Genomic DNA, 17,073 nt, shown 5'->3' with positions numbered 1-17,073 from the left:
GTGGAAGGTTCAGCAACGCACAACACAGCAGCAGCTATGAGGTGACCACGCTCACTGCTTCCTGCACCTCAAAACTAATAAGACTTCCCTGAAAATAAGGCCAAGTGCTTATTTCGGGGGCCAGAAGAAAATAAGACCCTGTCTTATTTTCGGGGAAACACAGTATAGAGCTTTATAGGTCACTATCAGCACCTAAATTGTATTTAGAAAAATCAATGTAGTATTTCCAATGCAGAGGCCGTATAGTTGAATCAGACCTTCCTCATTAGAATGCACTCTGCCACATTCTGTACTAGTTGCAGCATTTGTGTGGTCTTCAAGGACAGCTGTCAGTAGAGCATAGTTCAGTAACCTGTTTGATGTGAAGAGAATATGAATTGCTTCCTGCTCCCCAAATGGCTGTAGCTAAGCAAATGCCTCTCTGGCCATATTCTCCACTACTGGTCCATTCAGAGCAGTAGAACAACGTAAACAACTTAAAGAAGCTGTTTCTTTAAGAGCACAGCCCATTCCAGAGCAAGTGGAGGGGCTGACAAACTGTCTGTTGATTTCTGAATAAGAAACAACTCCTAATTTGGATGAAAATAAGCTATGAAGAGATAGCATGCATCAAAACAGAAATTTTATGAATCATGAAAACTCCATTGAAGGGGGAATTGGAGGAAGATTTCATTTTGGAAATAAATGAGGGGGGAGTCCATAACCCGTCCTATATTTTGGTATATAACCCAGGAGTGGGTTGGTGGAGCAATGATTTGGCTGTATATAAGGGAGTTTTATTGTTGGACAGTTTTTCTGTTTCAATTATAGGTGCACCTCAACAGCACTCATGGCTCAGCCCACTCGCTTGACACAGATGCATTGCTGTCTTCAGGAGAGTCTCTCAAGTCGGACAATGACATGTTTAAAGAGGGACTGCGTAGAGCTCAGTCAACAGACAGTTTGGGAACGTCAGGATCTTTACAAGCCAAAAGTTTGGGCTACAACAATAAAGCCAAATCAGCTGGGAACCTTGATGAATCTGACTTTGGGCCACTGGTTGGGGCAGACTCTATATCAGAGAACTTTGAAACTGCCTCCCTGGGCTCCCTGCAAATGCCTGGTGGGTTTATGCTAACCAAAGACCAGGAAAAAGCAATCACAGCAATGACACCAGAGCAGGAGGAAACCGCATCCCTTCTCTCCAGCATCACACAGAGTGTAGAAAATGCGTATGTCTCTCCTAGTGGTTACCGTTTAGTTAGTGAAACAGAATGGAATCTCCTTCAGAAAGAGGTAGGCGTTTGTACATACTGTAAACTCCCATTTGAGGATTATTTTACAGAGAATGATTTGTGTGTGTTACAGCTCTCTCCTGAAAACTTCTGTTTTTTATCCAAAATAGCTACAGTTGTAGCCATCCTCTCAGTGGGATTTATACATATACTTCTATGAAGCTTCCCAGAGAAATAATGGTTTTATGTTCTCCAGGTGCAAAACGCTGGGAACAAGCTGGGAAGGCGCTGTGACATGTGTTCAAATTATGAAAAGCAGTTGCAAGGCATCCAGATTCAGGAGGCTGAAACAAGGGATCAGGTGAGTGCAGATTGGACTCATCACGCAGAAAGTGAAATGATCCCAAGAGGCAATGAGAAATCAAACAAGTCGTCTTTCACTTAGGGCTATTTAGTTACTAATTACAGCACCAATACTACCTTATCTTTTCACAACTCAGGGCAATTTACGTCACATTAATAAAATCAAATGCAGTAAAAATCACAAAGGCAACCCATATTCATTGATCACCCCATTAATCTTTCATCCTATTAAAGGTTTTAGTGTAACAGGAGAAGGAAACTTAGTGTAAAATGAGAAGGAGACCCTGAACCCCAGATGTTGTTCCTTTTCAGTTACTATTCCAGTTTTGTATATTGTGACTTGACTTCTTGGGATCCAACATATTTAAAACTCACTAATTTGGCCAATGGAGTGTATGAAAAAAACTTAACTCTCTAATAAAAGAGACATTTATAGGGAAACCATCTAATATGAATTAGAATAATAAGAATAAACAATTGGGGAGAAAAAACTCTCAGCAGATTCTCCAGTTCCAACACCTTTGCCCTATGGGAGCTAGCCTTTGAACTCATTCTCAGTAATATTCATGCTGATAAAGGTAAAGGTAAAGGTTCCCCTCGCACAAATGTGCTAGTCGTTCCCGACTCTAGGGGGCGGTGATCATCTCCATTTTAAAGCCGAAGAGCCAGTGCTGTCCAAAGACGTCTCCGTGGTCATGTGGCTGGCATGACTAAATGCTGAAGGCGCACAGAACGCTGTTAGCTTGCCACCAAAGGTGGCCCCTATTTTTTCTACTTGCATTTTTACATGCTTTCGAACTGCTAGGTTGGCATAAGGTGGGACAAATAATGGGAGCTCATTCCATTACATGGCGCTAGGGATTCGAACCGCTGAACTGCCGACCTTTCTGATCGACAAGCTGAGCGTCTTAGCCACTGAGCCACCGTGTCCCTATTCATGATGATATTCATGCCTAATCCAAGAACAGCCAACTCAGTGTGTTCAACTGAGGTAGAGACCTCTCTGAAGTGCCTATTGCTCTTCATGTCAAAAGGCTGCTGGGCCTTAAGACAATGTTAAGCAGTGGGTAGAAACAACGTTGCTCGCTCTTAGCTTTTTTTTTGCTACATTATGAATTCTCGTGCTTTCTTCTGTATACATAAATTAATGCTGCTTGTGCAAACTTACTGCTTGTGTTAATTCAGCGATCAATTAGTTCAGCATTATTTATTTATACAGGAGTAAGAGATAAATTGGAGGCAGATTCACCCCTGGATCGCTGTGAAGCAACTTAATATAAATATTGCTTCTGTCCTGACTTTTGCAATAAAATTCATCTGCTGTTTATGCACCACAGTTCAGATTGTTCAAACAGTACTTAATTGAGTGGTCAATTAGTATTAATGAGTTGGATTTGGAGTTGATTTGTTAAAGACTTCGGGCTTGTTTTTAAGATCAGAGTTGGTTTTTGAAGTTGATTGAGTCAGACTGAATCACTGCACGGATTGATTCTACACATGATGATTTCCCAGTTATATCATTATGCTTAATTTCATGCCCAGTTCATGGGTCACTTACACATGCAGAGATTTCCACCCACCTCTGTATAAGGCCTGATAGAAAATTCGTTCTTATTTTCATGAGAAATGAGGGCTCCTAATTTTGGGGAAGGGTTCTTTTGTTTGCTTTCAACTCAGTTCAGCCAATAGTGGGATTCATCCACTTTGCACCACTTCAGGAGAACTGGTTGTTAACTTTCTAAGCAGTTTGGTGAACTGGTTTGTTGGAATAAATCATTAGGGCAGATCATTAGCCTCTTATTCACACTCAAATCTATGTACAAGTTGGAGGTTGGAGGAATAGTACCTGATCCTGTGCATAAACGCTCCAGCGGAGAGACAAAATAGTTTCAATTTTTTAAATCTCTAGTGGTCTTATTAAAATATAAACTGTATTTAATAGAGCTTTTAAATTTAGTCTCTTCATAAACATTTGGATAAGGTATTTGATTCTATATTCTGCTATGAACATTTAGGTTTCAGAGAAAGAAAGCAAATTGTACGGTATTTCCATTAATGCTAAAAGAGGAAATCGTGCATTTTTATGACATAATCAAATACAACAATAAACTTTCTATCCTTTTAAGATCATTTTGTTCTGGGGTCAAAGAATCAGATGGCTGTGATGTTAGAAAAGGTTATATCGTTAAGCAAAGAGGGCATGGATGGTAGTGAAACTCTCATTTTTATGGTTTCTTTATCTATTCCACCTTGTTTCTAAATGATAAGCATAGATTTTGTCTTGGAGAACAATTAACCTTAGTTAGAAAAGGAATGTTTATGGTGTATTGTTTCTAACCCCGTAGGTGAAGAAACTTCAGGTGATGTTGAGGCAGGCCAACAATCAACTAGAAAAAACAATACGAGAGAAGCAGGAGCTGGAGGAATGTATGAAACAAAGTAGTGAAGACTCAGTCAATCAGGTAAAGAAACTCTTACAGAAGGCTAAAAATTCTTAAGTGAGAATGACCATTGCATAGAGCCTATATTTAAACTGGTTGAGTCTTTTTACACCAATTGTGTACTGCAGAATTTACTGAAGGTGATTTAAGAGTATATCTTAAAGTTTATCATGTGAAGTTAACAGGGTCAAATAGCACTTAGCACTTGGACTTATATACCACATCACAGTGCTTTACAGCCCCCTCTAAGCAGTTTTCAGAGTCAACAATCTCGGTCCTCATTAAACCAACCTCAGAAGGATGGAAGGCTGATGAACCAGTAAGAATTGAACTGCTCGCAATCAGCAGTCAGCAGAATTAGCCTGCAATACTGCATTCTAATCACTGTGCCACTGTGCCCTTGATGTTTAGTATACTAATCATATCTAATATGGTTAGTATAACGTTAGTATAGTTTGGGAATCAAAAAAAACACACACATCAAAAGGCAACGGTGGTAAGCCAATTCTGTACTGTTGATTTTTTTAAAACTCTGCAGATAATCCCCAGCTTACAACTGGTTGTTTAACATTTAAAGTTACAACAGCTTTAGAAAAGGTGTTTACTTCTAGCCATCGGAAAATGTTGCCCCTCCCTGACAGTCACATGACTGCATTTCAGGTGAGTGGTAACCAGTTTGCTTTTACACCAGTTATTAAGTGCCCTGCGATCGTGTGATTGCCATTTGCAATCTTCTCTACCAGCTTTTCTTGAGGGTCAATGCGGAAGCTTTACTTTTTTACTTTAATTCATATTTCTAGACCGCCCCCTCTCCCAAAAGGGACTCGGGGCGGTGTACAGTCAATGGAATACATAAAAAAGAATACATAAATACACAAATACTTAAATACTTAAATATTTAAATACTTAAATAATTAAATGCTTAAATGGAGGAGGTTATAAAAACTGTACATTCAAGTAAAGCATTTAAAATACAATATTTAAAAAACAACCCCTAAAAAATACCCCAAAGAAATTAAATTTAAAATAGTTCCCCAGAAATTCCTAATTAAAAATATCTGCCAGGAAAGGCTGGCAGGAAAGGTTGCAAGTGGAGGGACAGAGCAAATGCTGGCTGGGGAATTCTGGGAGTTGAAGTCCGGACATCTTCAAGTTGCCAAGGTTGGAAAACACTGGGATAGAGGAAAGTTGAAATTGATGCAATCAGGAATGCCAGGATTGTGGGCTTTGCTCAACGACCAAGATTCTGGTTCCACTTGTGATCATAAATTGAAGGCTACTTGTACATGGATGTGTTTGTGAAATCACCAGAGGCAGAGCTCAATTTGGAGACGACCTTTTAAGTATTTTGGAGCACTTGCCCCATTGTTACTGAGATTTCAGCATGGAATTCTGTAGGGGGGGGGGGAATGAAAATAAGTCTGCTAAAAAGTTATGAAAAAAATTGTATATCTGTTACATTATGCCGTTTTGTATTCATGATGTGTGTGTATAATTTATTCATATCCCCCCCTCTCCTTCTTTTTGATAGATCTCATCACTTACTGTTAGAGCTCAGGAATCTGATGCCTTACTTAATGAATTACAGCAGGCATTTTCTCAAGCTAAAAGAAATGTCCAAGATCAAATGGTAAGCAGTGAATAATTATTTTAATACCCATATTTGAATATATTTGCTGTTTATTCTATATATTATTATAGTTTTCTATTATTATTCCATTTATTTGCACTGTAGAATGAAATAAGCTTTTCCTACAGACAAGTATCCCTCTTGTGTACTACCGTATCCATTTCTAGCTGAGTATGGAGGACAGTTTGGGATATTCTAGTTGGTTTTGCTCTCAAAAGCCAGCACAGAATGTATCTGTTTCTTTATTTCTTGTCCTTATTTGAAGAGCAAAACCAACTTTCATGTGCTCTATGAAATGCACAAATTGGTACATAAAAATAGCCAATGAATCAACAGACCTTCTGGGAAGGGGATTTTTCTGTATCTTCTCTTCAATACACCTGCAACGGGCTAGACTCTTCTATGATTAAGATCTGCAGTTGGAATTAACCTACTCTGTGTTATGAAGGAGAAATTTGGGACCTGCCCTAACCCAATTTGGCACTGTACATCAATTATATACAGTTTAAAGAATATACTTGCCTCTTGACAGTAAATAGGGGAGGGCACCCAAATGATATTAGTTTGACCATTTCCTGGTGATGTATGTCCTGCAATGATGGGGAACTCAGGTCCCAATGGCATCTACAGGGGTGCCAACACAGGCAAGGTAACAGTATTGTGTAAAATTGTGGCAAGCGTATAGAAGTGGCAGTCACAATGTACATGTTCACAATGCTGTGGCCACCATGCTGCCTGTTTTCATATATACATAGTGGCTGCTCTTAAGTCTAACCTACTCACAGGGTTATTATGGGGAAAATAGGAGGCAGAAACATTATACAGCATATGCCACCTTGAATTATACAAAATGAGTGCTATACCAGTCTACTAAATGAATAAATTTAAAGCACCAGAACTGCTTAGTTTTTGTTCCTACTTGTGCACTAGGACAGTACTTACGATGATGGCCATGGTTTAGGTTTTATGGTCATTCAGATGATCCTTCTTATAATATTGAATAAGCCCCCCTCCCCCCCCCCAATACTTTTTGAAACAGGGACCTAGAGAGGATTGCTGTATTGTCGAGATAACACAGAACGGATATGTGTTTCTTTTCCAGCTTGTCTAAATGGTGAAAGACCACTTTGTCTCAATGGACCAGAATGATATTTAAGAAAATGCTGAATGGAATACAATTGATTGGAATGATACTTGATAAGAGACCTTAGGGACATGTCATTATGGCGGCAAGCCTAGTAAGGAAGGTAGATTGGGACAAAGGTTAGGTCTGAATTTCAGTTGAGTGGATTTCCTATAAACTCATCTCTTATTATCTGTGCTGCCAGTGAAATAGCAGCTTAAAAGTGGTAAGAATAAGCTCTAGACAGTTTGGCCAGCTTCCTAATCAGCTGATCTATTGTTCTTCAGTATTTTGGAGGAAATCATGTGCCCTTGGAGGGGTCTATATGTTTGTTTATGTAGCCAGTTACACGGTTATTCTTTTTCATAGAACTGTACTCTCCAAACTTCTTTCACTTCGTGTAGATTCCTGTGTTTGTTCTTTGTTTTCCTTTAAAGTTAGGTAATTATGAATTATTGCAGAATTGTATCTGCTGTGGCTAATTTACTCCTTGGAATGTTCAAATTGCTAAGGCCTTGCTAAACAACTGAACCCAGTCAGCTATTAGTGATTCCAACAAATCACAGTTGGAATAAGTGGGCCAAATCATTTGTAAATGCAGAATGGCTACTTAGTTTCTTCAGGAAATGCTTTCTATCCCATAAGTCATTGTGCCAGGAAGGTACTGACAAGACTTTCCCATTGGCAAGGGAGGCAGCAGTAGATGTGAGCTGGTCAGCATCCAGTCAGTGTTTGGGAAGTGATTTCTGAAAATCAAAGATTTAGCCTTTTAGTTGGTTCTCCTCTCCAGCTCTTTCTCTTCAAGGACAGGGTAGGTAAACTGATTTATTTAACTGGGTTAATGTGTTTTTACAGAATGCTTATGTTCTGGGTCCACTTTATAATGGCCACTTTATAATAAACCACTTTATATTGCCTTGGTAAGGCCACATTTGGAATACTGCATTCAGTTTTGGTCACCACGATGTAGAAAAGATGTGGAGACTCTAGAAAGAGTGCAGAGAAGAGCAACAAAGATGATTAGGGGACTGGAGACTAAAACATATGAAGAACGGTTGCAGGAACTGGATATGTCTAGTCTGACGAAAAGAAGGACTACGGGTGACATGATAGCAGTGTTCCAATATCTCAGGGGTTGCCACAAAGAAGAGGGAGTCAAGCTAGTCTCCAAAGCACCTGAGGGCAGAACAAGAAGCAATGGGTGGAAACTAATCAAGGAGAGAAGCAACTTAGAACTGAGGAGAAATTTCCTGATAGTTAGAACAATTAATCAGTGGAACGGTTGCCTCCAGAAGTTGTGAACGCCCCAACACTGGAAGTCTTTAAGAAGATGTTGGATAGCTATTTGTCTGAAACGGTATAGGGTTTCCTGCCTAGGCAGGGGGTTGGACTAGAAGACCTCCAAGGTCCCTTCCAACTCTGCTATTGTATTGTATTGGGTTGAGCAGTCTTACATACTATTTATTTATTTATTTATTTATTTATTTATTTATTTATTTATTTATTTTGTCAAACATGTACGAGATAACAGGTGTAAGTATAAACATGAAATGAGTACAAATAAATGGGGATGGTAGGACAGGGACGGTAGGCATGCTGGTGCGCTTATGCACTCCCCCTTACAGACCTCTTAGGAATGGGGTGAGATCCACGGTAGACAGTTTAAGGTTGAAGCTATGGGGGTTTGAGGATGTAACAATGGAGTCAGGCAGAGCATTCCCGGCGTTGACAACTCTGTTGCTGAAGTCGTATTTTCTGCAATCGAGTTTGGAGCAATTTACCTCGAGTTTGTATCTATTGTTTGCCCGTGGATTATTGAGGTTGAAGTTGAAGTAGTCATTGACAGGTAGGTCATTGTAGCAGACAATTTTGTGTACTATGCTTAGGTGGCATAGTTCAAGGTTGTCCAAGCCCAAAATTTCGAGCCTGGTGGCATAAGGGATTCTATTGTGAGCAGAGGAGTGGAGTACTCTTCTCATGAAATACTTCTGGACTCGCTCAATTGTATCAATGTCCCATATACAATGTGGATTCCAGTAGACGAGCTGTATTCGAGGATTGGTCTGGCAAAGGTTTTGTTTGCCCCAGTTAGCAGTACAATGTTACCGGAGAAGAAGCTTCACAAAATTAGGTTAACAACTCTTAATGCCTTTTTGGCAATGCCGTTAACAGTGAGCTCTGGGGCTTAGATCATTAGAGATGAGTACTCATAGGTCCTTGACAGAGTGTGGGTCATCTGTGAGGTTCTATCCGCCCAGCTTGTATTTGGTGTTCTGACTTTTACTAGCTGTATTGTTTAACCGATCCCTTTTTTTTAGTATTTTAATTGAACACTTCACAGCTCACCTATTTAATAAGTTGCAGGAATAGGGAGAAAGTCATGGTGAGCAAGGATATTCTTCATATTAGTGGGTTTCTTTTGTTTTGTCCTCCACCTAGTTCTACCATATGAAGAATGAAATGTGAGTTAATCTGAAGAGCTGATTTTTTTAGGGTTTAATTCTTTCTTTGTTTGCTGGAGGCGGTCCTGATGCAGTCACGAGAGCTTGTTTCAGAGGAATTGGTGAGGCTCCAGAAAGACAATGAAAGCCTTCAAGGAAAACACTGTCTGCATGTGTCTTTACAACAAGCTGAGGACTTTATCCTTCCAGAAACTGAAGAGGTAGGATACCTCTTGGTTAATTTTAAATAGATTCATTTTGGGCGTAATATTGGGTAAGAGTAAGTCATTCTTGCAACTAAAGTTTTGGAATAATGGCCATCCCTTTTTTTAAGATTAGAAAAGTAGAAACTTGTTTCTAATAATGTATACGAGGAAATCTACATGTTTATAATATTTATCTAAACTGAAATCTTAAATTAGTAAAAATTGCAACCCTGTCTGTGGTTATGCTTTGGTGTTTATCTGTCTTAATCTAGATAACTTCCAGTATATCTTGAACAATCACTGGTATTTTCACTCTAAAGCAGCTTGTACTATATTTTGTTATTATCTTATCTTTTTGTTTCATAAAAAAGGATGTTTCTTAGTTATAAAGTGTATGATTTGCAGCTACGTTCCTCCCATTTCTGCTTGAAATAATTTGACATCAAGGAAGATAGTGTATTATGCAATTGTGGTAATATGTTTTCAAATAACATTCTAAGCAGGACTCTTTGAAATTGTTACAGTCTGGAATTGTTGCTTGGCATCTGTAGTAAATGGATTAACAGAAGAAAACAATATAATGACTTTACCGCTTGGTAATTATTATAACTCCCCTTGTTTTTCCAGTCATCCTTAACCCGAGTCCCTCCAGCTTTTAACTTATATAGGTTTAATATCTGATGGGAATGAGGTTGAGACAATTATATTAGGCCCCAAATTACATGAGCTGCTGGTCTTAAAAACACCTCCTGGTAACTGACAGCCCCAACATTCCCCATGGGCTCAGGAACTTGCCCTTGTGTTAAATATTAAATTAACAAAGTTGTTAATTTAAAATTGCTGTGGAATATTTTTTTTAGTGTTAAACTCCTGCCTCCCCTTACCCTGTTTTTTTAAAAAACCTGAAGAATCTAGAGAATTCTCTAGACTTGGAATTACTATATTTTAAAGCGTTCAAGATTACTGTTTCCCCTTTTGTATCTTTCCCACCTTTTGTCCTTTTCAAAATCAGTTTCCAATCAAAGTCCTTATAGTTTATTACATGGTGGTATATGTATGCAGGAAGACAGTTTGACCTATATAAGCCTTTGTTTCAGGGACTCCGTGAATTGGTCCTCAAGTATCGTGAAGACATTATTAGTGTACGAACTGCAGCCGATCATCTGGAAGAAAAACTGAAGGCAGAAATTTTATTTTTAAAAGAACAGATTCAAGCCGAACAATGTTTAAAAGAGAACATAGAAGAGACTCTGCAGCTAGAAATAGAAAATTGCAAAGAGGAAATAGGTGAGATTAGGGCTCTGTTTATATTTAAACATCTTTCAAGGAATTCCACTTGCCTTTCTAATTTACTAGTCCCTTCCTAGTTAATATTAGCTGAATATGAGTCCATAAATGAAATTAAAACCTTTTCCCATCTTTTAACAGCTGCTGCATCTAGTCTAAAAACAGAATTGGAGCAAATAAGAGTGAATAAAGAGCAGGTAACTTATATAAAGACTTCAGAAGATGCTCAGTATGTCATGACAAAAACCTTCCACCCCTTGATGTTCTTTTCCCCCCCTCTCTGTATACTTTGGATTACATTGGTCTCCTATTCAAGGGTCTTCCTGTCTGTCTCAAACACAGAATAAATCGTTATCTAGTACTGTGGTTATTCCAAATTATTCGGTGTGGAGGAAATGCTGTACAGCTTCTTTCCTAGTTATGTTTTTTTTTTCTGGGCATAAAGAAGAACTGCTAACGGAGGGGCAACGGAAAAGGAAATACATTTTGAAAGCATTTAAATGAGACCATCAAAATAGTGGTTCTTCATGCTTGTTTCTCTGTTTTCATGATAAAGTTTCTGCCTAAAATTGAGGATCATATTCAAGGCCACAAGCTACTTTGGAATAATGGTAGTAAGGTACATGTCAAAGGACTAATTAATATTGTTCTCAGATTTTTATAAATACCTGGCATAAAATAGCTTGCTCTGTGTATATCCTGACATCACAGTAGCAAAACAAGTAGTCAGAGAACAGTGGGTGTCAGGGACTTCTGAGCAGCAGAGATTAAAATAATTGGTGATAACTTCAGTGTTTGTTTTCAATAAAGGAGAGGTTTAAATAATGCCACAAAAGATTTTACAAGAGCAAAAATGGATAGCCTGTAGAAGAGCCCTAAGTGGTTGGTTAGCGCTGGAGAGTTTTATACTCATTCAATCTGTCCTTCCATTTTCATAGTTGGAATCCAACTTGAAAGAAAAGATACAGCAGTTAGAAATCTTTGGGGAGAGAGAAAATGATCTTGAAGAACAACTGAAGAAAGAAGTTGCCAGAAAGGTAAATAATTTTGTATAACTGACATTAAAGGATACCGAGTTGGTATACGGGAAGGGGGCTAAAAGTGGTCACTGATGGAGGAACTGTTTGTAGGTCTGTTGGTCCCCTCTGGGAGGAGGTTTCGAAGTACCTATAGCAGGACTACCTGATTCTGTAACAGCTTTGTTCCCTATGCCATCCGTCTGGCAAACTCACAAGATTTGTTTCTCTCGCCATGTACATGTATACATTCGAACTAGACCGTGTTGTTTCTCCGTGTCATATATGTGGGTATATGTATAATTTTGTATTTGGTCATGTTTATGTAGCGTAGAGGTAGAAACCCTCTGAGAGCTGTACGTGACACAATTTAATAAATGCCAATTAGCGTACATTCAAAGTGACAATAAAGTTATCCTAAGTTCTAATTGGGACAAACAGTTCACAAAAGAAGGGACTTGAATGGAATCAATACTGTATTTCTGAAATCAAAAAATCCAAACAAATTTGAAAGGAATACAGGGAACAGACAGCCAGGCAGCAAATTAGATTCAGTACAAAAAGAGTGATATACGCAGATAGGGGATGGAGGATAGGAAATGAGAACGAGCAAGCCCAATTTCATACACCTAGAGATTGTGGTTTGGATAATAGAATAGAATAGAATTCTTTATTGGCCAAGTGTGATTGGACACACAAGGAATTTGTCTTTGGTGCATAAGCTCTCAATGTACATATGTGATAAATCATAATCATCATATAAATACATCATAAATCATAAGATACAACACAGTGATAGTCATAGAATACAGTGCTGTACAGGTGATAATAGATCCTTCCTTTCCTAAAATACCTTCCAGTCTTCTCTGACTAGGGAGGGCCATCATGCAGATAAAGCACATACACACCCCGCCCCCAATACCCCCAAGATGCAGAAATCATTGCTGTTTCTTTTCCCAGGCTAATTTAGAACACATGATGTTCGAGGAGAAGAATAAAGCTCAACGGCTTCAGACAGAATTGGATGTCAGTGAGCAAGTACAGAGAGATTTCGTTAAGCTTTCTCAGACCCTTCAGGTGAGGTGAACACTTGGGAACAAAAACAGTGAAAAGTATCTGTTCTTAGATTTTTCTAGCCACTAGAATTACGTTTCTCTCAGATATTTGTCCTATTGTTACTCTACTTAGTTGCTCCTACCTTCCAAGATCACAAGGTCCACCAGGTTCTTCCCACAAATAATGGTGATGAGTAAAATACGTCTTGCTAAATTTTGTCCTTCCATAGAATTATTTCATGCTCAGGGGAGAAGTATTTTTTTCCCTTTGGGAATACTAGAATGTAAGCGTAGGAAGTTATCCAAGCCAGCTCCTTGCCTAATGCAGAATCTACTATCTATCCAGGCTCGGTTTAATTTCCAGCAGGGGAAAATCCACCCCCTCCCTAGGCAGTCCGTTACATTTTTGGAACAGCCCTTACCATTTAGAAATGTTTCCTGAGAGCCAACCCAGATTTTCCTCCTTGAATTTAAACAATTGTTCCTTGTCCTGCCTTCTGAAACCATTCTGAATTACTCCCCAGCTTCCAGATTTTTGAAGACTGCTTTCATGTCTCCCTGTAATCTTACAGCTTTCAGGCTAAACGTACCCAGTACCTCTACCTCTATGTCTATTGATAAATAAATCTGTTGCTCTTTAAAGTTTATAACTAAGAGAAACTCAACCCCCCTTACAGATGGTCATTCCGTTAATGTGATGTGTTGCTCATTTTTGCTCAGGTCCAGTTGGAACGGATCCGGCAGGCAGATTCCCTGGAGAGAATTCGTGCAATCCTCAATGATACAAAACTGACTGACATTAATCAACTACCTGAAACATGACAGCCTCAGTAGTAGAGCTGCAAAGCTACATTTTGGTGTTTTTTTTTAAAAAAAAACCCTCCTCTTTATAGCAAAACCTTTAATAATTATTTAATTCTAACTGAAAGAGCAGAAGGATGACCCAAGAGCCATGGTCCAGGTTGTGTTTCTGGGAGGGAGAGGAAGGTTTTCTGGGCAGGAAGAAAGTGTCACACGGAGAAGATTGGCAGAACCCTCCAGGGTATCTGCCTTCAATGTAGTTGGACTTCTCCATATAACTCATCTACCTTCATCCTCCTGCTCTCTTCCCTCCCCCCCGCCCCCCCCATGATCCTGGAATACGGCATTCCCTCCCTCCCTCTCTCATCCATACCCTGTTAAATTACTGTGATGAAAGTAGTTGCTGAAAATCGTCTCTCCCCATCCCACCCCAAATCTTTTGGAGTGAAGTTACAATAGCAAGTTGGGCAGAAGGGGAAAAATAGTATATTGTATTAATATTTTATATTAAAATATGAATTTATTTGCAGGACACTGGATTTTGGGTTTTTCTAGCTCAGTACATTTTTTTGTACCTTGAATGTTGTGCTGGAAGAGCCCCCAACTAAAAACATGGACAGAATATGGGCAGAAGAGGATTCGAGGGAAGGCTGCAAATTTTTCCAAAAAGGCACAGGGTTGGAAAATGGATAATTCGAATGGGGAAATAAGTCACCTAAATTCTTAAGACACAAAAGTCAGGGAAGTGAAGGTTAATCGTCATAGAAAGAAAAGCAAATTGCTTTAGTATCCCTCATTACTCTCCTCCCTCCCAAAAAAGCTACATTGCACAATATCAGCACATGGCTGCATCCAGCATTACACTTTTCTCACTGAAATACATGGACTTGAGTTCATCACATTTATCAATACGCATTTGATTAATGTGGCGTAAAAAACCTAAGCATTATCATACTTCTAGTTCAGGGGTGTTTTGCGAATCTCTACCCAGATTCTAGAACAGAGGTGTCAAACTGGCGTCCTACAGGCTGGATGCATCATGTGCAGGGCATGCCCACCCCACCTCCGCGCATGGGAAAAACATCACGTGACGGCAACATGACGCGGCAGGTCTGACACCTGTGTTCTAAAAGGCCTTTTGCGTTGTATTTGTTTAAAGATGGGGTTTTAAATTATGCATTTAAGATAATGCTGCAACACCTCTGAGATAGGAAATGTTTGTGAAGCTGCAGTTATGTTTATGCTTGGACTGAATGTTTCTCTTGAAAAGCTCATGATGCAGGTCTGGAAAATCTTGTTCTGGACTTGCAATCAGAACATGCAAGATGCATTAAACTCCATAATAGAAGGGTTCCAGCAGAATGCAAATGCATCTGATTTGCTGTGATGCAACTCTTGAGGGAAAAGGAAGATGCTTCTCTAAATTTAAAATGGAACTTTTAAAATAATTTAATTAAAGTAATTTTAAAAAATTCCAGTCAGGAGGCTGCATGATTACCTGGGTTCCAATAAGAGCTTCTAAAATCCTAGGAACTGTTTTAAATAGGATGAGTGTAAAGTAGATAAAATGTGTTTAATCTGTATTTCTATTGGATTTTATTTTTGTGGTCAAGCAGTAGTTAAACAGATAAGTGTTGAAATGGGCTAATGGGGCTGCAAGCAAGTGTTCATTCCCAATTCTTCCACACCTGCTACCAAGAGAGTTACTATCAGTTTTGACATTCATTTTCTAAAGACCAGAAACAATCTAATTTAATCATGTTTATTACTTGCTTCTTGAACAGGCAAGTATTGATCCAATTATCTGTTTTGTAGATTGGTATGAGCAGCTTGAATACTTTCCGATTGTTGAAAGAAAGCTTTCACTCTATTTTACTTTTTTGGTGGGCAACTGAGTTTATATGTTTCAGGTTTTCTGGATACTAATCCAGAGGTGAGGAAGAGGGGGTGGGCAACTTGATTCCATGTAAATTCTAACTATGTAACTGGTACAAAATCAAAAAGCATTTGCTGGAATCCAGTCTGTTTCAATCTGCTGCTTAGAAAAAAATATATGAAAAACATTGCAGGGAAACTCTAAGCGGACTTATTCTTAGAAATGAAGCATTTACTCTAATGAAGTTCATTAGCATGTTTCTTTGCATCTTTAATATCGTATTAGAAATGAACTTAACCCTTCTTCCTTAATCCTGCTCATGCAATTAGTACATCATTAAGTTTGAGCAAAGATGGCTTTCCTTTTAGGAAAGGAGCATTTTCAAAGACCCCTGCCTCATCTAAGCATTTGTATTAAATTGGCTAAAAACAACGTGTTGTGTTAATTAGGAGGCAATGTTATAGTCTCTTAAATGGTGAGATTAGCTATGATACACATAATGAAAGGATTATAACATGAATCGGAGGCATAATATTCTATTTAGCATAGCGACCAAGTACTGTTCTGCTATTCATCCTGAAGCCTAGAAGTATTTCAGAATCATTGGGGAAAGAAACAAGCTTGTGGAAGAGAACTCAGGGAAGATAGATCTGTAGTACTAAATTTAAATTGCATACATATAATTAAACAAATATTGACAATGTAATACTGTAAATCCACAAGTCTATAAACCTGAGAAAAATATGCTGCTATTTCACACAATTTTTTAAAAGGGAAAATTAGTTTTAATAGCAGGAAATCCTTGTTTTTCAAAATTGATCTTGAAATTGAATTGCTTTCATAATTAACTTTTTTTTAAAAATAGGCTGTATGACTGACTTTTTTTAATGTAATGATCAATTTATGCCATTAGTTTTCATTTCTCTCATTCAAAGGCTTAGCTACTACAAATAGGTATTATGCAGTGACCAATACTGATTTAAACAGAGCTTGTGTGCAAAATGGGAGGAAAGAACCAGTAAGGTTGGCTCTGTTCTGTATATTGTACAGTCCTTTTGTATGCAAAATGTATACTAAAAGGTCAAAAATTACTGGAAGACTTGTACAGTCTTAATATGTGCACAACAGGTTCTTCCAACATGTCAAATGGTTTACTTTCACTTCTGTATCTCCTATGGCATAACTATATAGCTTCTAACAACACTGTGTGGCCAAGGATAAGGGTGGGAGATGGGTAAGTAATCTATAAAGCCCCTTACTTAAAAAAAACTAGCCTTCAAATTCCACTTTTGGAATTATATTGCATTCCAGCAAAAGCCACTGGTGTCCTGTGAAACTGTGGATGTAAAATTATCCTGTCTATTGAATTTAAAAAATGTAACCATTTGTTAATTGTAATTGGAAGTGTATCCTGCAAAAGAGTTCCAAATTAAAGGAGAAAAGTCTTGCAATTCTTTTCATACCTTCTTTCTATTTAAATGTATTGTGTTGATGATCGAAGAAGGGTTTTCTACAGCTAGCTCAGAAGATGATCTATATGGAAAGATTTGGTACAGTGGTTGTATTGATTTTTATTTTGAAATGAATAGTGTGTTATCACAAACATATATTTAAGTTGAA

At 38.4% G+C, this 17,073-nt stretch overlaps 1 protein-coding gene across 1 annotated transcript in view; it reads left to right on the top strand.

The window, feature by feature from the left end:
- The window catches only part of RABEP1 (rabaptin, RAB GTPase binding effector protein 1), a 57,831-nt gene extending 40,927 nt beyond the window's left edge, over window positions 1-16,904 (top strand). The window contains exons 9-18 of the mRNA XM_081940394.1: window positions 811-1,275; window positions 1,471-1,575; window positions 3,923-4,039; window positions 5,550-5,648; window positions 9,293-9,433; window positions 10,516-10,705; window positions 10,847-10,902; window positions 11,644-11,742; window positions 12,682-12,798; window positions 13,497-16,904. Of these exons, the coding sequence (XP_081796520.1) occupies window positions 811-1,275; window positions 1,471-1,575; window positions 3,923-4,039; window positions 5,550-5,648; window positions 9,293-9,433; window positions 10,516-10,705; window positions 10,847-10,902; window positions 11,644-11,742; window positions 12,682-12,798; window positions 13,497-13,598 (1,491 nt within the window). The 3' untranslated portion in view covers window positions 13,599-16,904. The remainder of the gene's footprint in view (window positions 1-810; window positions 1,276-1,470; window positions 1,576-3,922; window positions 4,040-5,549; window positions 5,649-9,292; window positions 9,434-10,515; window positions 10,706-10,846; window positions 10,903-11,643; window positions 11,743-12,681; window positions 12,799-13,496) is intronic.
- Window positions 16,905-17,073: the final 169 nt, after the last annotated feature.

This window comes from Natrix helvetica, assembly GCF_964273705.1.
Source record: "Natrix helvetica genome assembly, chromosome: 2".
In the NCBI taxonomy this organism is placed as follows: Eukaryota; Metazoa; Chordata; class Lepidosauria; order Squamata; family Natricidae; genus Natrix; species Natrix helvetica.
Note: the sequence above shows the minus strand (reverse complement) of the source record. Positions and strands in the feature narration are given on the sequence as shown.